This window comes from Mycotypha africana, assembly GCF_025528875.1.
Source record: "Mycotypha africana strain NRRL 2978 chromosome Unknown BDF20scaffold_6, whole genome shotgun sequence".
NCBI lineage: Eukaryota > Fungi > Mucoromycota > Mucoromycetes > Mucorales > Mycotyphaceae > Mycotypha > Mycotypha africana.
The window spans coordinates 1,033,161-1,059,251 of record NW_026515730.1 but is presented as its reverse complement, the minus strand read 5'-3'; the positions used below and the strand labels follow the sequence as shown (position 1 = coordinate 1,059,251).

The following is a 26,091-nucleotide window of genomic DNA, read 5'->3' as shown; positions in this document are numbered from 1 at the left end:
AATTCTTTAAAGGATATCTAACTAGACTCTGTTAAAAAAGGGGAAAAGGTATCAACGTTTTTATTTTTCTATAAACTGAAACTTTTTGTTAGAATGTTATTTGGACAACAAAGAAGTTTTGACAATGTTGTATATTGAGGCATAAGTCCGTTTATAGATATTGACAGAGACAAATAAATCCTGCAATACTTGCTATGTGACTATCCCATAATATGACATTAGTCTCTTCTGGTACTTAATCATTCACTGTTGAGATTACATATGGATAAATGATATATTCTTTATTGTCTGTGCATTATGAGATAATATTATTATAATAATAGAGTCCAATGCTATAGCATGTTCCATACATATTTTATCCTAAGCCAAATAATACTAAGATAGATCCAATGGACATAATAGACTGAGGCATTCATGATATGAATGACGCAGCAGAGACCTGAAGGTCGGATAAAAGATCTCTGGCTCAGCAACACCACTTGTATCAGGTATATCCAGAAAGATCATGTCTATTCCAGCAACTTCCATATTCTCTTAACATATCTATATCCGCCTATGAACATTCAATTGTATTCTTCCACATAGTCATATCAACTGATATCGATGATATGGATGATTAAACATGTCTCATGTTACTGTTCTGATTTCCTAGAAATTTCCAAGCAAGCAATTCTAGAACTCCGCAAGGCACATCTCATTCTCAGATCAAGTTCCTGAAAAGTATAAATATGATCCCAAGTTGAAGTGTAGAACGAATCTTTGTCTTATCTTTTTATCTTTTGTCTTAATTGACTCTTAATAAACCTACCACAAGTTTTCACAGACTTTCTCTTTGTCTTTCCATTCTTTTACTGTTATACTTTACACATACACAACACTCCCACTCCTGGTAACAAGTTAGTCCAGTGGCTCACTCAGGTCTAATCTAGTCCTGGATTTACCTTCTTTTCCTCTTCCCTTCTCTACTGCCTTTTTCCTTTATTGACTATCAAAAAGGTTTTTTAGCACCCTTCTCTCCTTATATTTGATCTAACCCGGGCAATTCAATCTCTTAATGATTATGTGCTCATGTGGGTTTAAAATTATTTGCCAATAAAAATCTTGTTTAATCGTAGTAAAATCCCCGCAAAAAAAATAATACGTCAGCAACAATTTTTCAATTCGTTTTCTTTCACCGTATTTATCTTTTTTTCCTCCGTTCTTCAAACCAACTGCATGTTAGCCCCAGCATTCTTCCTCCGTCGCTGTCATCTATTGATCCTCACTCATTACCACGACTTGGTCATAGTAATGAGGTTGACTATATAGGCATGGAGAGTAAGAATATGGGCATTCAGGCGCAGCACCACATTCTGCACCAGGATGATGGTCGGGGGGTCAACCGCGTGCTGTTGCAAGTGATCACCATGCAAGACAAATAACGACTTTCAATATTTAAAGGTAATGGAACTGAAGTTGTTTTTTTGATTTTTTCTCATAGGATTTCTTCTTTTTTCTGTTTGTCAAATCTCAAATCATTGTTCTCTTTTGTTAATTAGTATTTTAAGCTGTCGAAGTACATATTCTTATAAGTACAACCCTTTTTTTTGTCAACGATTGAATTGTCATCAGTGTTCTTTCTTTTTATAGTGGATTAGGTCAAAAAGAAAGGTATGAAGGATAATGTGTATGCTCACGGTTTCAACGGCATCTTATACTCTTACTGCTTCTCCTTTGTATGGACTTATACTACAACACAGTATTATATCGCACTGTTATATCCAGATAGCACATAATGCCATAATAGTGCTCTTGAAAGTGTAAGATACAAGCCTTTGAAGCGGTAATTGTAGGCGCACGAACTTTTTCACAATTAAAATGTTAATGCCCAAGTCTTTGATTAACCATCCCTGTTGCGGTTTTTCAGATTCATAGTTATAGTTATGAAAAATTTGTTAAGAAAAAGAAACTCGTCCTTTGGGATATAAATAAAAGGATCTTTGAAAATAAAAACCCTGCCTTTGAACAATTTAGAACCTTATACATTGCCTTAGGCACTGTTGTCACTGTATTATCATGTGAAACTGTCAAAGTATTGGATATTGTTTCAACTGCTAAAAAAGAGCATTCGAACAGTATTTCTTGGGCCATCACCTGTTTGGAAAGACTATCATTATAACACACTAACCACATCATTATCGTCATCATCTCATCTATCAATAGTAAATGCTTTCAAACTTTTTTTTTTTTTTGTAGATTATTTTATCAAAAATTAATAAATTAGCCACACATCGCTGAGGGGTGGGACATGGAGAGGAAAAGAAGATTTCTATGACAAGTAGATTAGTCGAAAGCAGCCGCTTCCAAGAGCTGCGAGGAAGACAGGCTAAAGGAAATTATATTGTGTGCTTTACTAGAGACGGATGGGGGATGAAAAGGAATATCATGGAATATCATTCGAAAGAATGACGTCCAGACATTTGGCATTGAGCAGTTTGACAGAAAAGGTATGATCCCAAAAACTATACTTTTCATCCAAAATAATTTTAAATTAGTCTGTAATATAGTCTCAATTTAATAGCCATTTCGTGCGAAAGTCAAGCGAAAAAACAGTATTTGCACTTTTATTATGTATATAACTTAAGATGGAACTCAAGAGTCCAGGTTCAACTTAATACTAAGTATTGTAAATGTGGAGAAGGGCCCTGTTTATTCTTTCGATCAAAATGACATTTAAATACAGTTAACTATTATACATTTAATTCCCGCTTCACAACCTGATATCTCCTCTGAGCAATTATGAGTTCATACCTCCAGCCTATCATATTCGTTCCTGAGTTCAAATTTTATTTTACGAACCATCTTTTAACTAAACCATTTCAAAATTTGAAAGAGGTCGCTTTGGCGGAGTGGTTAACGCGGCAGCCTGCTAAGCTGTTTCCTTCCAGGAGCGCAGGTTCGAATCCTGCAGGCGACGTACTTTTTGAATACCCTTTATTTGCGGTGCATGTAGTGATAAGTTTATTTTTTTCTTCTTATTGTCAATGCCAAGTAGGTATAAACAAAAAAATAAACAAAAAAAAAAAGTAGGCAGCCTTGTCGCGCACTGAGCCAGCATAGAGCAAGGGTACTCTTATAATAAACGCAAAGCTTTAGGAAAGGATATAAAACGATGATTCGGATCATTTGAAAAGAGGTGTGTCGTATTCATCATGTTATTTTCAACTATATGTGTATTTGTTTATTACGCTAGACAGTCCAAATTTATGAATTGTTTAATAATATATGTCCTTTTGAAAACAGCATTAATTTTAGCTTCGGGAATTCTGACCCCATCTTTGAAAAAGTGGGTTTTGGTCGATACTGTTGAAACAAGGAAACACTAGTTGGCATCTTTTTTCCTGTGAAAGCAGAATGCAAGCCTTTGGATGCTTCAGAAGCTATATAATGTATTGCTCACATCATGTTTCATCCCCTTCTTCTCTTTCACATTTTTTTTTTTTTTGTCGATAATTTCCTTCTTTCTTCAACAGATAATAAGGCAAAGTCTGGCATAATTGTATATTACTTTTATCTTTACTTTAATACTGCTGTGATACAAATATAATTTGAGTTGTATGCTTATACTTGTCGTATTTGAGGGTAGATGATATACAAATATTAAAGACATAATTCACTTTATGAAGGATAAAGATGAATTATACAATATTGCAAACCAGAAATAATTAGAAACTACATAAACTCTGATATTATGAGTACCGTGAATTAAGTGTTGTGTTTAGTTGACAGCATCATATGAGATGTGAAGAACTCGTATACAAATTTTACAAGATCCTCACACCTCATTACTGCTGAAATAATATAAAGTAGAGTAGGAAACGAATATAGAATAAGTGATGATTCTTATACGAGATTAGCTACCTCGTATAAGGCTGAACAGGTTGTCATTTAGGATATATAGTTTACTTATTTTGCTATAATACGTTACTATATGATATAGGATATATAGTAGAATGAATATATGGACTTGCAGGATATATTGATTCAACACCAAGGTATAATAGGTTATAAGTACTATTCTCTGCCTTCGGCTTAAAGAATGATTACAAGATAATAGGTTGTGATCATCCTTTACAATAACTGTTCACTCAACTCAAACACCACGCACGAATACCATTTTCCTTATTAATACTATTTTCCTGCAAGCAGTGCTACATAATGGTTAGCACGGGAAAATAGGTTAGTTGCATGATCACTAGATCAAGCCATGGATACGTTTACAAGTCCACCCGCTCCGGGTAGATGCGTAATCCTCAAGGGAGAATTCTATTCTTCTCTTTGAACTTAACTTGATTCAAAATAAAAACATACTAGTTTGATCTCGTTAACTTTTTACTGTTTTTAATTAAGTGATATTTAACTCTACAAGTCGTCAAATACTACAATACTTTCTTCATAATACATTTCAGTTGTTCTCAGCATTTACTGAGACAAAAAGAGAACTTTAACAAGTAAGTTTTAAAGTGAAAAAGAAACGACAACGGTACATTTAAAGTAGACGTGTGCTTAATAGTTTGCAGAAAAAAAGAAAAATTATGGTATAAGGTTACTTTAATTTATGATTCATTGTTTGCGTAAGAAAATGGAACACTATCATAAGCGACTGGGTTAAAGAAGGAAATCAGTGCTAACTTCCATGAATGACATGGCAAGTGGTATACAATTGCAAATGTTACGTTCTTTTTATTCAACGCTTAGTTTTTATTCTTCCTCTTCCTCTTCGTCATCATCATCATCGAAAAACGAAGAATCTGTTTCATTCGGCTTTTCAGGTCGTTTAACTGAAGAAGCAGCATCGTTATTGTTACTATTATCATCGCTATTGTGTGCTAGGAATCTATCTTCCTGACTGCCATTAGGTTGACTGTCTTCCTCCTTCATATGGTTATTAGCATCGAACATAACTGTTGTAGGCTGCTCTTGTTCTAGTGATGGGGATGGTATATTATCTTTGTCATCACCACTACTTATTGTCGTCGCCTTGGTAGCAACGGTGGCGTTGTCTTTAAGAGACGATGGAGGGGAAGAGGAAAGAAACGTTTCGCCCGTAATGAGAGAACCAAACGACAAGGGAATAGATTTCACCATAGAAGGACTCGGTTGGCTGCCTCCTCCAGGTGATGACGAGGACGACAATCCAGCTGATAAAGGACTACTCGTTGTATTTTTTTGAAACATATTTCTCCATTTATTGCTCAGTTCTTCAGAAGTATTGATAGTAGGTCTCATGAAAGACATAAAACTACTGCTATTGGAGCGTTTGGCACTGTTTTGCGACGTATCTCCATGGCGTGGTTGTTGTTCAATATCAGTCGCAGCGACGACTAGTTTTGCCTGTCGTTGTTTCACACGTTCGAACTGCATCTTGAAAGTTGTTTCAGTAAATATCTCGTGGTAGTGACTGATAAGTTCATACATGAGTCTAAAAGGCACTTTACTGTTGAGAGTGCTAAAAGATTCTACACGTGCACGTAGCACCACAGGACCCAAAGAATGACACATACTTTCAATGATCTCTGAACTAGCCGATACATCCTTGATGAAGCTATATAAAAAGAAATAAATTGTTTGTGCGTATGAATATACTATCTCATTGTTTCGTTGTTACCTCAGCATGCTCTTCAGGATAGCATTTAGGGTAGTAAAATGGGAGGAAGGAAGGCTGGCGATAAGATGGCTTAGGGAAGAGACTCGAAGTGTATCACCGTCTTGTTCATTGTTGCCTAGTAGGAAGAATGTGGAGTTGAATGGGTGTAGGCTTAAAGTAGTAGGTGCATCTTGTGAACTTACTGTATCCTCCAGTGAACAATGCATTCACCGGGTCATAAAACTCGAAAGTCATCAAGCAATCAGGTAATTCCAACAAAAAATAGCGAAGAACAGCGACCAATAAATCAGGCTCGTACTTTTCAAACATTTGTGCTGTCAGATAATCGCTGCTTGTGTTAAGGTGTGAACAGGCAGCATGCACCCGATCAAGTGCGCAAGGAGTGGACCAGACATTCTTTTTCTTTTCCTGATCATCTAATATTGAGATACCACTTTCAATAGCTGCTAAAATAAAAGAGATGAACCGTGGTGGCGGATCCTGTTGCTGTTCCTGAAGCTGCTGGACCTGTTGCCGTTTTCCTGCCAATTCTTTCAAGGAGACACCAAAGACCTGATCAAGCGCTATCCCATGGTAATAATTGTCATAGACAATGGCTTTTGGAGAAAATCCTGATACTGCGTATTGTTGGATAATATATTCAATATCCTGGCTCGGTTTCAGCGACTCTAAATAGACCGTCATCTCGTCAATGACCGTTTTGTTATCAGCAATTGTCTCTGATAAAGATGCAGTGAAGGTGGCAAGAATGGATTTGATTGTCTGTAAACGCTTGAATTCTACTTGTTGCATATCTGTCAGATGAGCAAACATAGCTTCTTCTATCGCCATACGCGTTTGATCCAATTTCAAGACGGCTGCACGATAGATCTGGTCGCTCTTTTCAGCTTCTCGGCGTGCTTTCTTATGGGGTTCTTCGTTCACAGCGTCAGTCAAAGATGCGGAGGAGATGGCAGGTGCGATTTTATCCATGAGTAAACCGCCTAGTCCTCCATAACTACTGATGCTGCTACTGTCTGAGGCGGCGGCCGTGGAAGAGTTTCTGACAGCAGTAGCCTCCTCATCCTCTTGGGTGTCCTCGCCAGAACGCTGCCACTGATAGACGCAATGAGCAGAGGCTGTAAATTTATTTCCGCGTTGTCCAACCAATCTGAGAATATGATAGGGCTGGATCAATTGCTGGCCCACAATATCAGCCATGGCAGGAGAGTCTTTACACTGAGGTAGATTATGCTGCAGCCAAATGGCTATCTCTTCTCCTGTCGACGTATTCTTATAAGTGCCAAGGATAGGTACACGGTGGTCTTTGATAGGTATTTCTTGACGCATACGACGCACCAGATGATCCAGTTCCGTCTGAGGCATCAGTTGATTTCCCAACTGAATATTGGCGACGTTGTTGGTGTTCGTGATGGTAGCAGCCGTATTGCTCGCTATGAACATGGATTCTTTCTCCAGGTCTTCCTCTTTGTTCATTACAGGTTTCCTATCAGTTGCTGTGTCTTTGTGGTGGTGCAAGGGAAGGTTATTGTTATTGGAATATAGCTCCCTTCCTTCTTTTTCGTTTTTACTGTTGACGGACAATGCAGCATTATTCACAGCTATTTCTTCCGCCTTGTCTGCATCTTGACACTTTCGATGATAGGCGGTTCTTGACCTTTCTGCTTCTTTTACGAGTCTATCAAACTGCTTCAACATACCATCCATTGCCTGTTTTGAATTGTTGATCGTTTGTTTATAGTCCTCATGAAACGTTTGTAGAGGCTCAAGCACAGTGTGAGCCATATGAGTAGCTGTCGCTTTATGACGCTCGCCGCATTGTCGACTGGTTTCTTTCAGTTGCAAGAATGACTTGGCAAGAGTGGCACCTTCATCTCGGCCAAAACCGGTTGTTTTGAAGGGAGTTTTACTTTGGTCTGTCAATTTAAGCGCATAATACTCTTCAATAGCAATGCGATTTTTAAAATAGCTGATGAGTTCTTCATTCTCTATTTTGCTTTGAGCGAGCTTTTGGTGAAGGACGGAAAGACCAGTTTGAAAGTCAGGAAGCGTGAGTTCGGGGCGCTTTTGAGACCAAAAAACGTTCTTAAAGTGTTGCTGTTGTTGATATGGTTGTTGCCGTATGGATGGTAGTATAGGAGCCATCTATTCTCTCATAGTTTTTTTGAACGAGGTGAAAAGCGAACGAAAAAGGCTTGTAACAATGTTACTTTCTCCAGAAATTAGAGTTTGAAGGTTAATTTAGGGACAAAAAAAAAAAAAAAAAAAAAAAAAAGGTCCCAAAGAGCTATCCAAAGTTATTTAAAGAGGTATTAAAAATAGCTCTTTTGCTCCACTATGATTGTCAAGTTTAGCTACTGATACTATTCAGCACCAAAGAGGTAATTTAACTAATGGGTTCCAATAATGATGTATATACCTGCGTCGAAGGCCCCTCCCAAAGCTCTTTTGATAGTATGAAAGCCTAAAATAGCTTTCACCAAGATCGAATATGTTTACCATACCCCATCCAGTATTAATGATAAAGATAATGTTCTTCTCTCTTTTGATATAGTCTCCATCAGATAGGTATTTTAACGTAAAATAGGAATTGATTTTCCACCACAGTGCGCGAAGGCTATTGAATTTGAATTTTTACTTTTTTATTTGGAGAATTTGGGAAAAAGTGAAATAAATAATAGTAAATTTGCAGTAAATAATTAGAATAGAAAAAACAGAACAAAAATATACAAAATTATATAAACGAGTGAGAAAAGGTGATTAAGCTATTAAGAAAAATAGAAAAAAAAAGTAATTACAAGGTGGGGTTGCGTATGTATAATAGTAGAGTAGAGGTTGTTTTTTTTTGGGTTTTTTTTTTTACAAGGTGTATCTCTCAAATTGTGATATACATATGAGGAATAATTAACGGGAAAGAGAGAGAGATGAGAGAGAGGTTGTCATTGGAATGGTATACCCAAAGCGTTTTTCTTTACTTCCTTAGTCCTTCTTATCAGAGCTATTACCACGGGCAGCACGAATAGTGAACTTGGGAGAAGCATTACCAGAATCTCCCATGAGAACAACGATATAAGAAGTCTTGGTATCAAGGTCTGAGGGCAAAGTGACAGATTGTGCACCACTGTTCAATTGAAAACCTGAGGCCAAATCCCATTTGAGGTTCATGCTAGGATTGCCATTTTCGTAGTAACCCAACTTAATTGTTCCTTTATAGTCATCGGGAATAGGAACAGTCTTTTCACCATCGTAAAAGGTAGTAGCCCACTTCACTGTAAATGTCTCACCAGCTCTCCACTTAGTACCCTGAGAGGGTACAGTGATTTTAGGATTGATGACAATAGCATTCACCATAGCCAAGAAGCAGGCAATGAAGAGAACAATAGCGGTTGTAGTTTTGCAGAACATTTTTGTTGTAATTTGTAATAAATAGTTTAATGGAATAGGAAAAAAAAGTAAAAGCTTTTAGAACAGAGTAAAGTAGATAACGTTTGTTGGGAAAGTAATGAGGATATAGAAAAAATAAATAATTTCGGTTTGTTTGGGCAAAATAGAGCCTCTATTTATATGAATAAAAAAGCAAAGAAAAAAATGGTAAAAAAAAAAAGGTACGTGCATGAATGGAAAAATCCTTTTACCTCGATCACTTCATGAAACAAAGCCTACGCAGATATTCACATATCTCATCTATCGGTCATAAGGCCGCTTGGGCTGGGCTAGGAAAAAAAAAAAAAATTTCGAAATTAACGCTTTTCCATTAGCGTATCTTATTTTTCCTTTTGGCAGCAACAATAAAATGCAAACGGATACATTTCAAATTAAAATAATGATGTAAAGATTATCAGTTTCTAAATAATGCTCATTTTCTCTAATTGATGCCATTAGCGCGTTTATTCAAGGAGAGTGTTTAGTTGAAAAAAGTGTGGCAAACAGTTGTCGTAAGATTAGACAGAATACATCATGACTAAAACGGGTGGAAAATAGCGCCTCCCCTCAGCCCAATGCCGCCAATTTTACAAACTAGTCTTCTCTTGCCATCAACAAAAGAAAACATTACACACTTGTAAATGAACATGTGACATAGTGTTTTTATGTTCCTGAATATCCCATCAACAGTGCCTTTCTTTGTTAGTGAAAACTTGCTAGACACTGCGCTCCAATAAGTGATTGAATTATACATGATTCACTCGATTTACGGCTTTTGTCAAATCATTAAAGCCGTCTTTTTTTTTTTTTTTTTTTTTTTTCTCTTGTTTTCTATTTGGATTCTTCCTTTTGCCTGGGAAAGCGTTTGTGTAGGCAAATTTTATCCGAAAAATTTCAAATCAAAAAATTTTGCGTGCATTTCCGAGATCTGTTCTCAATCTTAATCCAATCAATGGGTAAATAACATTCCATTTGTATTACCTTCTTTGCAAAAAAAAGAGAAGCTGGTGGAAACGGTAAAAGGCCAGTTCAATTCGACAGCGTTTCCATGGATACATGCAATATGTATACTATTTGTCACTGCGGAAATATTTGCCCCCTTTTTATTTTCTCCGAATGACAACAGATAGATAGATTGATTATACAATAATTTACATAAACCTTTCAAAAGCATATTGGTGACTGAATCATCTCTTCGAAACGTAACTAGATTTCTTTCTAGTTTATGTAGGAAGGGGAAGGCTCATAAGACTCTTCCAATTACTGCTTTACTTTAATTGTATACCCGCATGAACGAACTATGTCTGTTCCTGCCCTATAAGCTGATAAAAATAAAACCTCATCGATTTTACCAGAAGGATACATTTACGAAAAGGTTCGGCTCTTTGGGGTGAAATTCGGATCTGATTAAACGAGAAGGATGGGGTTATAGCCGCCGTCTATAGTCTTTCCCTATAACCAGCTTATTCTAAGGTTGCATGATATGAATACACATCATTCAATTGATGATATGACTATCAAAAATTTACATTTGAGGTGTGTCCCATTTTACCACCCATAAGGGATGCTATTTTATCCAATGACATTCATGAAAACAAAAAAGAACCATTAGCCTCATTCATGCATTTGAAAGCGACGGTCGAAAACTAACCTTAATTTCTTCGGATTGCAAAGAAGGACTTATGCAACTTAAAAAGCTAGAGCGTTATCACCTAAATACAACAGTCGTATTTATTTTCTGCTCAGCCAATGAAAAGCAAATATCTCTGCTGTTGTATATCAGAGAGTCCTCAGTTTAAACATTATTTAATGAATTAATGATGAAAAAGTCAATGGACTCAGCCTAGTGTTTGTTTGTATTGGCCCGCATTTGTGCAAAATTAAAAAAAAAACCCAACTGAAACCTTTTGTATGAAATATATCCTTTTACAGGTGAAGAATAGTTCTAGATAAAAACGGCTGCATTAGTCCCAAGTTGAAAATACGATTCAGATTTTGGCTGTTGTTATTTTTAGATACACATTCTTCAATTGGAAAAAAAGGAAAAATCAAAATCATCCTGTCGTCAAAGTGATCGATAGGAAAAACCAATCAAAACGTGGGCATTTATTGTTGCTATTTTTCCGTTGGGTGAAGGAACAGATACCGGCATGCATTGTTTGCAGCTTCATATCTTGAATACATTGCAAGATATTTAATTCGATAAATTGGAAAAACGACCTACAAACACTGAACGAATGAGACAGCAGCAGATCAAGCGAAAAATTTCTTTTCTTTTCCTTTTCCCCCCATTCTTTCATACCAATTTAAAGCCAGCTGTTCATCCTCATGTCGTACGCGCAAGACCCTTCCGCTGACAAACATATGTCGTAAAAACACTAAGAATAGTAGAATTTAGGTTCCTTTTTCCATCGTCCTTCCCTGATGGAAGAAGCGGGACGAGCATAATCTTCTGCTTTTGAATAAGAGATTTCGATAGATTTTTTGTGTCGACAAAAAGACGTTTAAGCATGATTTATGAAAAGGGTGGCTTTCACACTTGAGTTCTTGACCTGTTGTTGAGTAGCTTGTTAAACGACAGGAGCAAAGAATTAAGGTTTTTTTCTAAATTAATCGGTCAGCCTATCAGAGATAATCCCTTTGTAGATCATAGCGTAAAAACTCACAAGGCTCGTAGGCGTATGATGAAATGTTCGCATCAATTTTCCTTCACGTGTGACAAAATCAGTAGTCTCTCTTACCATCCCACTGTGTAATGACAATGAAAACCCTTAAGCTTTCGAAAGCTCGGGTGGATGAAAAAAGTCTAAAGCTTTTGTTTGAGTGCAAAACTATATTTACAGTTACGTATACAAATATTAATTTTTAGGGGATCTATGCGTTCTTCTGTCTTGCACAGCAAACAATGGGACCATAAAACACCCTCTTTAGAACAAGCTTACAAAATTGAGAGATCTTCATTAGCTTTACCAAATGTGACTTTTGATTACGACAAAGTATATACACGTCGAGTCGTGTCAAAAGATAAATATTGTCCCCGACATTATATTATCAGTTTATAATGTCAAATGCTTTTTGTCTATAAGACCCATTGGCAGTATGACAATAACGTATCACGTTAATTTTTTCTGCTTGAAAGCCAGGTCAGATACATTTGAACTCCACGCATACTTGCCAAAAAATTAAAAACCGCGTTTCTTGGTCCTTTACGCGCCCCCGCTCTGATTCACGGGTGTGCAAAAAAAAAAAGTAGTCAACATCTTTCTGCTGCGTAGTAGTAGTACATTCAGTTGCCTCTTTCTTTACCTGTTAGAAACCAACTTGGAAATCAAATGATGTCTCATACAGGTGGTTATTTAGACTCTTCATTCGACGGTTCAGATAACAAAAATGGAAGTGGTGGCTATGCTAGAGTAAGATACCATTCCCTTCCCTCTCTTTTTTTTTCTGTAAATCTCAACATCCTCTACTATTTGTAACTGGATACAGAGACCATTGGGAGATCAAACTTTGAGACCATTAACAATTAAGCAAATCAAAAACGTCAGTGTTGTGCATGATAATGTCTGTAGAATTGATGGTGCAGATGTTACGCAGGTATAACTTTTTAAACACGAATGAAAGTTTGTTATCTGAGAGAACTAAAAGATAACGGTGCTGGAGTATTAGATTACCTTTATTGGCGTCATTCGAGGCATACAAGATTTGCAAACCTACAACGTATACAATATTGAAGACGGTACAGGTGTTGTAGAGTGCAAAAAATGGATCGAACAAAATGAAAGCGAGCTAGAAGCCGATGCTAGACGCGAACTTGTCCTTGATACATACGTTCGCGTATATGGTAGAATCAACAGTTTCAACGGTCGTATATCAGTCGTCGTTCATAACATGCGCCCTATTGTCGATTTTAACGAAATTTCCTATCACTTCCTCGATGCTATCGAAACCCATTTGCTACTCACAAGACCTAATGGTGTAAGTATTAAGAAAGAGAAGCATATCGTTTAGATCTTGCGGTGATTTAGAAAAGATAGTAGTGAATTGACAAATTGCATTTGATATTTAGCCTAACTCAATGCTTATTGATCAAACCAATGACAATAAGGCTTCTTCGATTGAGGATGACATTACTAAAACACTCAAGGCTTTTGAGGATTATCCTGATGGAGCTACGATTGACCAAATTTGTCACAAATTGGATGGTTTATACACACAAGATAAGATCAGAGAAACGCTGGACAATATGATTATTGACGGTGCAGCTTATAATACAACTGATAACGAGCATTTCAAATCGTGCTTCCCTTAATCAACAGCTCACAATTATAGCACATAGAATGCCCTCGACACAAATCATGCATCCTCACTGACGAATTCTCTTGATTTGGATTCCCCTTTCCCCTCCGCGTTTCCCTCTCCCTCCCTTCAAAAGATTTGTAAATCAAAAGAATCACGACTCATTTATGCATGAATTACGAATAAATCGCCATTGACCAGATGCGAGTATAGATGTCACTCTCAAGCGCTGTTAGAAAGAAGGTTTTCATTTTATTAGGAAAAAAGTACTTGCTAAGGAGAGCCAAAGCCTGTACTTGACATAAAAAAAAAAACAGTCTTTGTAAATTAAGAAACGATGAAAGTGCTCCATCCTCATATCGTAACAGAAAACTCCATGAAAGACATATAATAATGTGAAACAGATGAACTTGAAGAAGATAGCATCATGCACTTGCTTCTATGCGTTAGACTGGGGTTAAATAGAATACCAGATGATGGAAAAGTCAAAGTGGTTGAAAAGTTGGAAAGATAGGAGAATACTGTATCGACAAGCCAATAAATGGAAGCTTTATTACTCCCGATCATATCAATCGCAAAATTTTATGAACATGTCGTGAAGGAAAGGAGTGAATAGACAAAGCAGTGGAACCAGAGCCTAACTCCTTCTTTTAATGTATGACTCGTTTCATGTATTCGACCTTTTGTTCATTTTCAGTTTTGATTCCTCATCGAGCTTTTAATATGCTCTTTGACACACAGAGCCCCTCCTTCCTTTTTGCACTTATCCATGTCGTTTGTTGTACGCAATGATCGTCGTTGTTTGCATTAGCACAAGCACGTGTTTAGAGTATGTACTCCATGACCAACATTTCAAAGAAGGCGTTTTGTTCTTTTATACAACCAAAAGATTTCAAGAGTTGCATTATTCAGCAATAGGAATAGATGATACGTGTCTTTTAAAAAGTGATACATGATTTTTTACTGTACAGTGAGCATGGAACCGGAGTATCTGGTATATTAGCAGCATAGAATCATAAAATTAATTAGCTGTGGAGGCGTTTGTGCCATTAGCTGCAATGATACGCTTTAATCGATCCGCATCTTCACGCTCCTGTTCAAGCTCTTTCAGTCTCTGTTTGGCTTCCGATGCCGCCAACATTTGATCTGTTGCAAGGAAATTATTGAGCATTTCGCCATTCCAAAGAGGACAGAAGAGTCTTTATTACTTACAGTAGTTGGATTTAATTAGGAATAACTCCATTAGGCCGCCCATACCGAGGCCCATACCAAAGACTTGCGTATAATATTTTGTTAAAGGCTTCATAGTAAGGCTTATGTAAAATGTTCCCAATGGGACAAGAATCATCCACAATAAAGCAAAAAACAAGGGGGCGGGGCAGGAGGGGGACGGTGTTTAGAGCATTTTCGGTTCAGTTTCAGACTTTTGAAGTTCGGGCTTTTTTATTGCCCTGATTTGAACCTGTTTGGTAAACTGCTTTAGTCACTTTCGGACTTAGCAAAGTTATCAGTCCAAGCCGCCTGCTTCTATGAAAAGAAAATCTGTAGTTTCGAGCTGACGGATACGCACGGACTTCATTTAGTACACGACTGCGATTAAAATGCCGAGTCGATCAAACATATCGAGACCAATGATGTAGTCATCTAGTACGGTGACTCAAAACTCATACGGCGCTAGACGGCGTTGATCTCTAGTTAACGAAAAATCAGACAAGACGAAGACGCTGCCTCATCAATGCTTGTGCTCAAAGATAACAACATCTTGAGCAAAATCTACACGAGGTATGAGCTTGAACAAATTAAGTGCTTCCTATATCTGCCTTAGGAGATAGGATTCTTATGTAGCGAAAACCAGAAAGGTCTGTTGTCTTTTCATAGCACGGCGTACGCTGTAAGGAAAGAATATAGAGAAAGGTGCCGGTACCATATTACCACTCAGTGAGATGCCAGCTAAGAAACGGAATGACTTTGAACATAATTGAAAAAGCTTTTGAATGTAAATCCATGCCTTGTATTGCTCGGGCAAGCATTAAATTACTGGAATGTTATTCAGAAATTGAGGCTTATAATACGCACATTAACTGAAGAATGCCATCTTTCCTTTAAAAGAAGCCAAAAAGTGGATTCGAAAAACTGCTCTCCCTACGGTTCTATGTTCAATTGGTCCGAGCAAAAATGGAATATGGCCTGGCCATTACCACTCTAATCGCGAAGCAATACAAACAATTTGAAGATACCCAGAACAAGTTTATTCGCAAAATCTTTGGTGGATCCAGTAGATTGTCTGCTTGTCTTATGCTCTAACTTGCCAATTTGCGTACCATGCAAGAGCGCTCCTTCATCCTACAAGCTAAGTTCCTATTTTGCTCTACCTCACTGCCTATTGGTACCTTGATCTCAGTACTATTACTATATTTATGTCAAGCAACAGAGTAACCCGTTCTATTACAAACTTGCTCGCTCTCCAATCTGGCAAGAGCACACTTCTTCCTATCTGCCTTGGGCAATTTAGATTAATTTTACATCTCGTGTCCCACAGGACTTTTAAAAATGTAAATCTTTTTTGTTATAAATCTCTGTTTAAGCATAGAAATACATTACCACCTTCTAGTAGATCATAATCCTTTTTACATTCCAGCCTAAAGGGGTTTTTTAGATACTGTATAGCCTTTGGATCTGCCCTGGGCAATTTATACACGTTAAACATATCGCGTTCATTGGGCTTTAAAAAAATTTAAAAATTCAAATTTGTAATGAAATCCTTGTTTAAACGTAGAAAGGATGCATGATCTGCACAAGATGGAGTACGGACTAGCCTTCGTCAAATTAAATAAGAAATAATTCAAGCAATTGAAAGGCGCCCAAAACAAATGCTTACGCAAATTCTTTGATGGTTATACTCGCTTTGGGCAAAAATTATGCCTACATTTGGCTAATCTACCATCCAGGAGGGAGTGTAGTTACATTTTACAAGCTAAGACTCTCTTTTCAAGCTTGGACTCTACTTACTGACACCCTATTAAAAGTGCTTCTTCCATACCTTCCAAATGTCTATTAAGTCTGTGTACACCCAGATCGCCCTCTCTTCAATCTGGCAATCATAAATAGATTTACCTACGACCGATAACCCAAACCAACCTCAGTACTGCATCACCGAATACCGTACACAACTTCTTCATCTCTAACAAAGCAACCACGTCAAATCAAAACTTATCTCCCAATGCCGTCCCACTCTTTCAACTGAGCCCTATCATGAGACTACCAGTGAGTAAGCCAAAGGTAACCAATGCATCCGATGGCATTTGGGATAGCTTCCGGTGAGCATCAAATTGTCGGCGACACTCAGCAACAATTATCACTAAGTCACATACTATATCATGTCTTGATAAGCATCGTCGTCTTTATCTCTCGTCTTCTGTATCTGACCATAATCGACCCAACCGCCTCCCCACATATCTTTAAATCCCCTCAACGAGCCCAAATAGGGTATTACCCTAGCCCCGCTCTATGCCACACCTTATTTGAATCGATTACCTCCAATATAACCAAGAACCCCCTTCCTCCGCCGCTTCTTGCTTGACAGTTTATTGATTGATTACCTGCTTGCTCAATTTTATCTCTATAGCTCTCCTTTCTCTTTACCCTTAAACCCAAAGGGATTTTTAGCTCTGTAAATCATTTGGATCTGCCCTGGGCAATTTAGACAAGCTTAAATACCTCGTGCCCATTGGGTTTTAACAAAATATCTTGTTTGAAACGTAGAATAGAATGCATGGCTTTGAATGAAAAGGAACCCTAGAAAAGAGGACTTTTAAAAAGAAAAGAAGAAATAGGCAGGTAAAGAGCATTCTATGTTACCCTTCCAACTGTCACCAAAATACTTTGATGGCCAACTTATTTTATTGATTCGCGATTGTTTCTGAGATCTTCCATAATTAAACTACAGCTGATTTATATGTGTAAAAAGGATTGTCTGTGTGTGTGAGAGAGAGAGAGGTTTTAAAATAGGATGTATTTATACACATATATACGTATATGCCAATTATGTATGTAAGGAAGTAGTACAAGTATAGGATGAAAGAAAGGGCTTATACATAAACTTTTTTTTTAGGCTTGTGTTTCGACGTTGGTCGTTTTGAAGAGTTCATTAGTGCTGCTAGAATCTAATTTCCGTAAAGAATCAGTCAAGTCTTCCATTTCCTTTTGCTTCTTACGTTCGTTCCTTTCAATAGAATCAATAATCCTGCGGTATTTTTCCGTCTTTACAAACTTGGGAACAGAATCAGAAGCCATCAATCGACAGATATGATCATTGACTCTATCAAACAACTTGAGCATCATTCGAAGACTTTGAGACACAGAAGAAGCCGTAATGACAATGGTAGGCTTTCCCTGTCCTTGATAGGCAGGAATTACAGTAACTACAGAATTCACAATTCTTGCCATTTCTTGACACAGAGAATGTTCGACGTTCAGCTCGCATGCCGAACCAGGAGCCAAATAAGTAGACCATATATCATAAGCGTCTTCCAGTAACTCCTTCTGGTTATGGGAAGGTAGTGCTGGACTTTGATTGCGGCATTTCCTTCTCAATGTATTATAGTCGATCCAAAAATCAAGATTCTCTTCACAAAAGTTGGCTCGTAAAAAGTCTTTGAAGGGGGAACGTAGTTTGGCATTTTCCAAAATGATGGTCAGCCTTGCAGAATTACTTTCTTTGGTGTCTTGATTGTGGTCCATGGCAATACTAGATGGCCGAGAGGAAGGTTTCTGTTGCTGTTTGTTGTCCTCATGAAGGGTATTGTTATGAGAGGAGGCATCTTCATCTTCAATGGTGGTAGTGGATTGAGTAATTAATAGGGAGTCAGGGTCTTGAGATAAGATTTCTTGCAATGTGGCCTTATCCTCTCCTCCTCCACCTCCTCCAGCACCTCCTCCTCCAGTACCTCTCCCTCCCATTTCGGCCCCTCCTAATTCTTCTTCTTCTGTAATTGTGTTACTACGTGACCTTGCCGTTGTCATCGTTGTTGTCATATGAGCAGAAACACCGGATGATCTCGATCGATCTGACAAAGAAATGGTGCTTGTTATTTGCGGACCAAAAGAGGGTGATATCGGTTGTTTAGCAGGTTCAGCGATGATTTGCTTTCCTTTCTCGGTAACGATGAGCATCGCCACTTTCGAAGACTTTAATGGAACCGTGTGATGCTTGTGGTCTTGGTATTCGAGCCAATTGTGCTTGATAAATTCTTGAGCAATCACTTCTGCTTCTTCGCGACAACATACTGTGCTGTAATCGACCAACCAATCGCAACACATTTGCGAGGAAAAAACGGTCCGCATTGTCCTTAAGCTTCTCACTTGATTTGTACGACCCGATTTTGAAAGCGTAAGGAGGTAATTGCCAAGCATGTGGACCCGAGAATCATTGCTCACGGCTGCAGACGACATGGCGAAAGGTGCGCTTAATGAATGCGTGGACGAAGATGTAGCGGATGAGACAGACGAAGTGGTAGAGGAAGGAGGTGTGCTGCCGGCTTGTATACTTTGCCTACTGGATACAGAAACAGAGCTCGCACTACCACTGGAGCTTGTAAGCTCACCGTCGACAGGAAGAGAAGACATCATGATGCGGAAGATAAGGGAGGTGATGGCACGGTTGAGTATAAGTTGATCGTCGTCAGGGTTGCGGTCCAAGCGCACAAGATGGATGGCTTCCATATGGCTGAAATGCTTGCGAAGTGAGCTGAGATCTACTTCGGTCCTGATACAGAAATCTTGCAATACACACAGACCTTTTGGTGTAAGGTGCCATATGCCCTTATCACGGAAGTTTCTGCTTTGAGGATCCACGGCATTTTCCAAAAGTCGACAATTTTGAAATTGCTGGCAAAGCGATTTGGCCATTTCTCTGCTCATATTGAAAGTTGTAGTTGTTGTTGTTCGTTGTTGACGACTGGGGTCATTTGGATCGGGTGTACGTACTGTATGAGAAAAGCGTAGATTGCCTAACCCTTGGTAGGCATCTTCAGAGCTGAACGTGCTATAGTAATTCCTGAATAAATAACGATGTGTGTCCAATGGAATTTGCACGATAAGCGCAGCAAATAAATCATGAATATCCTATATATAGAATGAAAGGAAGGTTAATTGTTTTTGATCGAGTTTTTTACTTTATACAAAATATATATTTCTTTTTTTTTCTATATATTTTAACAAAGTTTTATTGCATTGATCAATGCATGATAAAAAGACCTTAACAAATGGACGTCCATCTATAGTGAACTTCATCATAGATGTATAAGCTTGTTGCGAAACGTTTGCTTCCATTTTTTCTTTTCCAGTAAGTTACACTAAAAGCTTTAATAAAGAAAACAAAAAATTGAAAGTTTGAAGAAAAAGAGAAGAGAAAGAAAGACTTCAATGTTTATTCATGTACATATATATAGTATAAGCGTTAGGTCCGAACAATATAAGTAAAAAAAGGCAAGTTCTTGTTCAAATTTGATTAAAGTTTATAAAACGCAAACAGATAGGGAAGAATAAGGGGAGCGAGGTAGTAAAGTGGTACCTTTCTTTTGTATTCTGTGAGCGTGCGTACGTGCGTGTTATGGGTTGAGAATATCGAGAAAGAAGAGACACCAGTCTTTGCTGGCTCCCTACTTTTTACATCTTGATATAAGCAATCTATTTTTGACAGCGTGTCCTAGCTCGTGAACGCTTGGACCTACCAGTGAGGGCATCCTGCACATTTATAGTAATTTGACCATAACATCCCTTGCCCATCCCTTTCTTTCATTGAAAATTCTATATTTCTTGACTTTATTTTCTGGTCAAATGTAACATGCGTATGAAAAGTTCTTTGTCAAATCCAAACCCCTTTCAGTTTCACAATGTGATACGCTAAAACCAGTTTAATGCCAAATCTGTTAAATTTTAGCGACCTGACTTCCATGCTACCCATTGTAGCCGAAAAAAAAAATTATAAAAAAGGTTCAATTTCTAATCTAGAATATTATTTATTAATAGAAATAGAGTAGTATAGGAATACTTTATATTGTAGTAAGTTAAAAGATTATAGTGCCAATGATGGTACGGATAATAGTAAAATATGTGTATTGTATGGATTTTTTTCCCCTGCTCTTTTGACAATGGCACTATGCTTGATCCAGCAAGAAATTCGTAGCCTTTTCAAGGTCTTGATCATAACGATTCAAAGCATCTTTAGCAGCCGCCGCATCAAATCCCATACTGACCAATTCAGCGATATAACTTTCTTGGATTGTTTGACCGGTGAAATCATGCAGGCTATTCATCCTTGTATATGCTTCGTTTACCGTCTCCGTTTGTTGCGGGTTCGTTTGTTGCATACTATCCTCAAACCGGTTTTGATGTTGTGCTGTTGAGCTGATAGATGATGTTGGAGTTGTTGCTACAGTTCCTGTCGATGCTGAGAGATTTGTTGTTGCTACTGCTTTTCCCTTACCAGTAGCTTTTTTACTAGCCGACTCTTTCTTATCTGATTTCTTCTTCTTCTTATCAGAATCCAGGCCAGAAAAGTCAAACCCGCCAAAGCTCTTTGCCCACTTGACAATACCCTTTTTCTTTTTCTTGGACTTATCATCATTAGCTGTTTTCGCTACATTCATCCTGTCATTGTTCTTCTCTGCATCCGAAGCAGCAGCAGTAGCAGTCTCCTCGCTAATTGGATTCTGATGTAAACTTTCAGCAACCCCTCTATTACTAGCGAACGCATCACTTTCAGCATGACCATCAGCAACATTAGTAGTCATAGTTTCATCAGCGGCAACAGCAGATGGTGATCCATTCCTTACTCTTTGATTTTCATCCTTCCCATCTGTCATCATTTTATTGTCTCCTGATCCAATATTCACAGCTTGATTAACAGTCGAATCAAATGAATCCTCAAACCCAGGCTGTGCTACTCCTGTTGGATGCTCAACAGCGTGCTTTTCAGTCAATGATGGAGGCGATATAAATGCACCATTGAAGGCATCAGTACCAGCCTCACTGGCAATCTCCCTCGCAACAGGTACTGTGTTTGATGAGCCATCTTTTGGCGCGAAAGCAGAATCGAAAACACTATCATCAACAGTAGTGGTTGTGGCTGCTCCCTCATTTGTTAACGTAAATTTGGGGTCAGAGAAAAACCTGTCAAATTCGTCGTTATCAAAGCTTTCATAGTTACTATTGTTGATGGACGCTTGATTTGATGGATGCGTAGCGGTCGGTATACCAAAAGCAGCATTGAAATCGTTCGAGATGTCATGTTGATCCATCATACCTGTTGATTGTGAATTAGATACATGCATATCGTTGAAATTTGCTCCGGTTGTGTTATCCTCTGTAGTAGTAGTAACAGTAGCAGTTGAGGGTTTACCCTTTCTAGATTGCGGTGGTGGAGGAGGAGGAGGGCGACGTGTAGCGGCTGGTTGATCAAGATTGCTCTTTATGGCAAAGGGATCTGAGTCTTCTGGGTCAGTTACATAACGAACCATAACTGGCTCATCTTCTTCGTTCTGATTTGGTTGTTGACGCTGCTGTTGCAGTTGCTTGTTATCTACAGCATTGGCATGGAATTCAGATGCAAAAGGAGTATCTTGTGCGCTATTATCCGTAATGAATTGGTTACGGTCGACGGGATTAAATATCTCATTTATTTGTTCATTTTTAATTAAGGGAGCGTTTTGTTGAGCATGCGCGGCTGCAGAACCAGATATATCCTTCATCGATTCTTCAGGAGATACATTGCTTCCTGTTTCAGATAATTGCTCGGGTTCAATAATGGAAGTTGAAGTAGTTGTACTAGGATGATCGATGAGGATGAACTCATGCTCATCCGTGAAAGAAGAGAAAGGTGCACGGTGAGTAACAGCTTCCTCGCTAGCCCCCCTTGAAACTCTACTGCATTATTCTTGTTGACAGGACTACCGCTGCGCAAAATAGGTGTTGAGACCGCATCAAAGAAATCTTCTGTGCTTTCCGTTGCGTCCGTAAACTCCTCTTGACTTAACCTTTTCATTAAAGCGAGGTCAGCAACGTCAGAAACACCCAAATTGTTTGATTCAGTTAAAGGAGTCTGCTCTTCTGGTTGTGTAACCTCTTCTTTCTTCTCAATAACGCCTGGAATCTCCTAAAAACGAAGAAAGTTAAAGTTTTTAAATTCCATATGTTGAGCACGATGGAAAAGTCTTACTTTCATATCGGTTTCTTCTTCTTTTTCTAGTTGCGTGTCGAAAATATCTTCATTTCCATTTTTAACATTTAGACTTTTATCAACTTTCCCTTGGTTATCAATATCGGTTATAACATTTAAAATACTATTAGGCCCGAGAACAGCGCTGAGTGCAGCTACGTCATTAGGGTGTACATCATTTGAAGGTGTACCTAGTTTTTCCAATTCATCGTTGACTATAATTTCTGCATTTTTATTTGCTTCAGTATTAATATCACGAGTGTCCTTGCTCTGAACTCCAGCATTCTGGGCTTGAGCTAGATGTTCAGGTGTGACTTGTCCGTTGTCAATATCCCCAGTCATTGAGTCCATTCCCGTATGCATATTTTTTGGGACATCTTCAATGGAACGTTCTTTTGCTTGAATATAATCTGCGTTGGTAGTATCTTTGCTTAAGAGAGATGTTACGGGTGATTTGACCTCTTCTACCTTTCTAGCTTTTTCAACCTGTCTGGCTTCTTCTGCTTGTCGAGCTTCTTCTGCTTGCCTGGCAGCTTCCTCATTTTCCAATCTCTGACGTTCCCTTTCTTCTTCTTCTAACTGTTTGCGTCGCTCTTCTTCTTCCTGCTGTTTACGTCGCTCTTCTTCCTCTAACTGTTTGCGTCGATCTTCTTCTTCTTCTAACTGTTTGCGTCGCTCTTCTTCCTCTAACTGTTTGCGTCGATCTTCTTCTTCTTCTAACTGTTTGCGTCGCTCTTCTTCCTCTAACTGTTTGCGTCGCTCTTCTTCTTCCTGCTGTTTACGTCGCTCTTCTTCCTCTAACTGTTTGCGTCGATCTTCTTCTTCTTCTAACTGTTTGCGTCGCTCTTCTTCCTCTAACTGTTTGCGTCGCTCTTCTTCCTCTAACTGTTTGCGTCGCTCTTCTTCTTCTTCCAACTGTTTGCGTCGCTCTTCTTCCTCTAACTGTTTGCGTCGCTCTTCTTCTTCTTCCAACTGTTTGCGTCGCTCTTCTTCCTCTAACTGTTTGCGTCGCTCTTCTTCTTCTTCCAACTGTTTGCGTCGCTCTTCTTCTTCTTCCAACTGTTTGCGTCGCTCTTCTTCCTCTAATTGTTTGCGTCGCTCTTCTTCTTCCTGCTGTTGCTTCAATCTTGCCATCCTCTCCTTTTCTTCTTTCGCCTTACGACGAGCAGCAGCTTTTTCTTGCCTCTGTTTATTTAAAGCATGTAGTTCATCCAATTCTTTTACTAAGCGCATTGTTTCCATTTGAATATTATGCACACTTCGTCTTAGTTTTTCGTTTTCCTCTTGACCCTCTTTATATTCTTGTTTAAGCTGAGCTAACTGATCTTGTGCCTGCTGTAATTCTGTTTCGGCTGCTGTAAGTTCCGTTTGGATGGTGATCCAAGTGGGCTGTTCTTCTTCCACTTGCGCTTTTAGCGCTTGGAGGGCATCCTCAGACTCCTTTGTTTGCTGTTGGACAGAAGCGAGTTGATCCTTTATGCCTGCTTGATTTTGTTGTAATGATTGAAGCGATTCCTTCGCATGCTTATATTGCGCTTTTAGATCCACAGTAGATCGTTTCATAGATGTAATTTGATTTTGAATTAGGTTGACATTTTTTGTTTCTTCGGCGATCTGGTCGTCGTTGCCGAAATCGCCTAGTAAATCATTCTCAGCAGAAACTAATGATATGAAATCGTTGTTAGACGCGAGGAGTTATATAGATATATTTATATGTGCACAGGCGAAGGCTTACCTTGGGAAGTAGTCATGGCTGAAGGTTCTTGCCGCTGTTGTGGTGATGTTTGTACAATATCGCATGTTGCTATATTATTCAATGGAGATGACATAAAATTGTTCATCTGATATTGTTGTGATGGAGATGACATTATCGTTGATGCAGCCAAATTGTTTTGTAAAACGGTAGTTTTTGATGGTGGGATTAAGGATTTAGGTAGCACAACCGGTAAAGGTTCACCCGATAATCTTTTATGAATTAAATGCATTGCAACCGCAAATTCGTTCATGTCTAATGATCCTTTACTACCAATATCAGCTAAATCCCAAATTTTGGCTAATTCTGCTTCCGGTAACTTAGAGTTTTTGAAAAAATCAACAGCGTCTGAACCTTTCAAAAGGCCCGTATGTTGTTTATCCAATTTATTGAAAAACGAATCATATTGTGCTTTTTCATTGGTTGTTACGGCCCAGCTGGTAGGAGAATTAGACATATCCAAGGCCTGCATAGCGCCAGACAATGATCTATTACCGGTTGGATCAGTCTGTTGAGTTTGATATTGTTGGTGTAGGGTTGGCTGCCTTAATAAAGGTGATGTGGTTGATGCAATGGGTTTAGGTGAAGACGTCAAGATATGTGTTTCGGATGATGTAGAAGCTGCCAAGTAGACATCCGGTGGTAGGATGGACGGTAAATTGTTGATCGACCTGTCCATTAGTTTGGCAATATAATGCATTGCAATGACAAACTCTGTTTCATCCAAATAGCCACATTTTCGAATATCCGCCAGGTTCCTAAAATTCCTCAATTTAGTCGCTCGCATACGAAAACAAATTAAAGCAAATACAATAAGTTACCATATTTGACTCAATTGGGCATTGGGTAATCCAGACTTTGCAAATAAAGCCTTACAATGCTCAGCTGGAATACCGTTGATAGAAGGGTGTTGGTTTTGGTAAATTGCTTGGTATTTTTTCTTTTCTTCAGGTCTGATAGCTGCTCTTGGTAGATTGCCTAGACTACTTGATGCTGTTTTGGGCATTTCAATACCAGCAAAGGTTGGTAAAGGCGTAGCTAAAAAAAGCAAACAAACACAATAAGGATACTTTGACTTAGACTCTAATGAGAGGTCGATTCTCTACCAAAGATATAACTCACCTACAGCTATTACAGGCTCGGTTGGTTGGATCTTATGTTGGGCACAAGCAATCAATTTTAAGGCTATGGCAAATTTCTCGGGTGACAAAGAGCCTTCATTATCATTGTCTGCTTTCTCCCATATCTAACCGATGCCCGTCAGCTTCTCACTGTACACGTTTTAAAAGCACTATTCTTTCATCTTTTTTTCTTTACTTACTTCTGATAATTGTTCATTGGATAGTCCACTTTTAGCAAAAAATTGAACTGCCTCGAGACCAGTAACTCTATTTGGTTGGCTTTTTGCAGCAAGCCTAAAAAACTCTGTATAGGCTTTCACCTCTTCGGGTGGCAATCTTGATTCCCAAGTTGACATTGAAATGAAGAAAAGAACTGTTTTGTGAGAGAAAGAAAAAAAGACAATATCTATGCCAACTTTGGATATTTTGAAATAGTCGCTATTTTAAATTTCATGTCAATAACATCTTTTAAAAAGAAATACAGCAATAGTAAATAACTACTAACCTGTGGTTGGGTCAGAAATGAAGTTCTACCAGCTTTGAGACCATACTTTCCGATACGTTAATTTGTTTAGCCAAATTGTTGGAAACAGATTCAAGGTAATGCGTCTTTTCTCTCCTTTCGTCTAAT

The 26,091-nt window shown here is 38.4% G+C and overlaps 7 protein-coding genes and 1 non-coding gene across 8 annotated transcripts; 2 read left to right on the top strand and 6 right to left on the bottom strand.

Annotated features, from left to right (window-relative positions):
• Positions 1–316: 316 nt before the first annotated feature.
• Positions 317–2,013, bottom strand: BDF20DRAFT_988356 (uncharacterized protein). The gene is made up of 5 exons (XM_053085268.1): positions 1,885–2,013; positions 1,753–1,841; positions 1,273–1,424; positions 942–976; positions 317–533 (listed from the first exon to the last, which is right to left on the bottom strand). Exons 1-5 carry the CDS (start codon positions 1,910–1,912, stop codon positions 376–378), a joined length of 462 nt encoding a protein of 153 aa, XP_052935671.1. The 5' UTR covers positions 1,913–2,013; the 3' UTR covers positions 317–375.
• Positions 2,014–2,874: 861 nt separating this feature from the next.
• On the top strand, positions 2,875–2,956 carry BDF20DRAFT_t104. Its single transcript has one exon. It is a non-coding gene; the product is annotated as a tRNA-Ser (tRNA).
• A 1,359-nt stretch (positions 2,957–4,315) lies between these two features.
• Positions 4,316–7,903, bottom strand: BDF20DRAFT_874498 (uncharacterized protein). The gene is made up of 3 exons (XM_053081269.1): positions 5,830–7,903; positions 5,648–5,762; positions 4,316–5,584 (listed from the first exon to the last, which is right to left on the bottom strand). The coding sequence occupies exons 1-3, from the start codon at positions 7,790–7,792 to the stop codon at positions 4,741–4,743; spliced, it is 2,922 nt and encodes a 973-aa protein (XP_052935670.1). The 5' UTR covers positions 7,793–7,903; the 3' UTR covers positions 4,316–4,740.
• A 387-nt stretch (positions 7,904–8,290) lies between these two features.
• On the bottom strand, positions 8,291–9,182 carry BDF20DRAFT_874497 (uncharacterized protein). The gene has a single exon (XM_053081268.1). The coding sequence runs from the start codon at positions 9,050–9,052 to the stop codon at positions 8,627–8,629; it is 426 nt and encodes a 141-aa protein (XP_052935669.1). The 5' UTR covers positions 9,053–9,182; the 3' UTR covers positions 8,291–8,626.
• Positions 9,183–12,405: 3,223 nt separating this feature from the next.
• Positions 12,406–13,522, top strand: BDF20DRAFT_942027 (uncharacterized protein; the record flags this gene model as incomplete). The annotated part of the gene is made up of 4 exons (XM_053084803.1): positions 12,406–12,483; positions 12,560–12,667; positions 12,740–13,048; positions 13,140–13,522. The coding sequence occupies 4 exons, from the start codon at positions 12,406–12,408 to the stop codon at positions 13,380–13,382; spliced, it is 738 nt and encodes a 245-aa protein (XP_052935668.1). The 3' UTR covers positions 13,383–13,522.
• An 868-nt stretch (positions 13,523–14,390) lies between these two features.
• On the bottom strand, positions 14,391–14,675 carry BDF20DRAFT_913712 (uncharacterized protein; the record flags this gene model as incomplete). Its single annotated transcript, XM_053084104.1, has 2 exons — positions 14,391–14,515; positions 14,582–14,675. 2 exons carry the CDS (start codon positions 14,673–14,675, stop codon positions 14,391–14,393), a joined length of 219 nt encoding a protein of 72 aa, XP_052935667.1.
• Positions 14,676–17,476: 2,801 nt separating this feature from the next.
• Positions 17,477–19,699, bottom strand: BDF20DRAFT_821285 (regulator of G protein signaling domain-containing protein; the record flags this gene model as incomplete). Its single annotated transcript, XM_053077605.1, has 3 exons — positions 17,477–18,282; positions 18,418–19,492; positions 19,625–19,699. 3 exons carry the CDS (start codon positions 19,697–19,699, stop codon positions 17,477–17,479), a joined length of 1,956 nt encoding a protein of 651 aa, XP_052935666.1.
• Positions 19,700–22,321: 2,622 nt separating this feature from the next.
• BDF20DRAFT_563839 (uncharacterized protein) lies at positions 22,322–26,069 on the bottom strand. The gene is made up of 5 exons (XM_053075754.1): positions 25,661–26,069; positions 25,462–25,585; positions 25,161–25,377; positions 24,322–25,097; positions 22,322–24,247 (listed from the first exon to the last, which is right to left on the bottom strand). The coding sequence occupies exons 1-5, from the start codon at positions 25,814–25,816 to the stop codon at positions 22,524–22,526; spliced, it is 2,997 nt and encodes a 998-aa protein (XP_052935665.1). The 5' UTR covers positions 25,817–26,069; the 3' UTR covers positions 22,322–22,523.
• Positions 26,070–26,091: the final 22 nt, after the last annotated feature.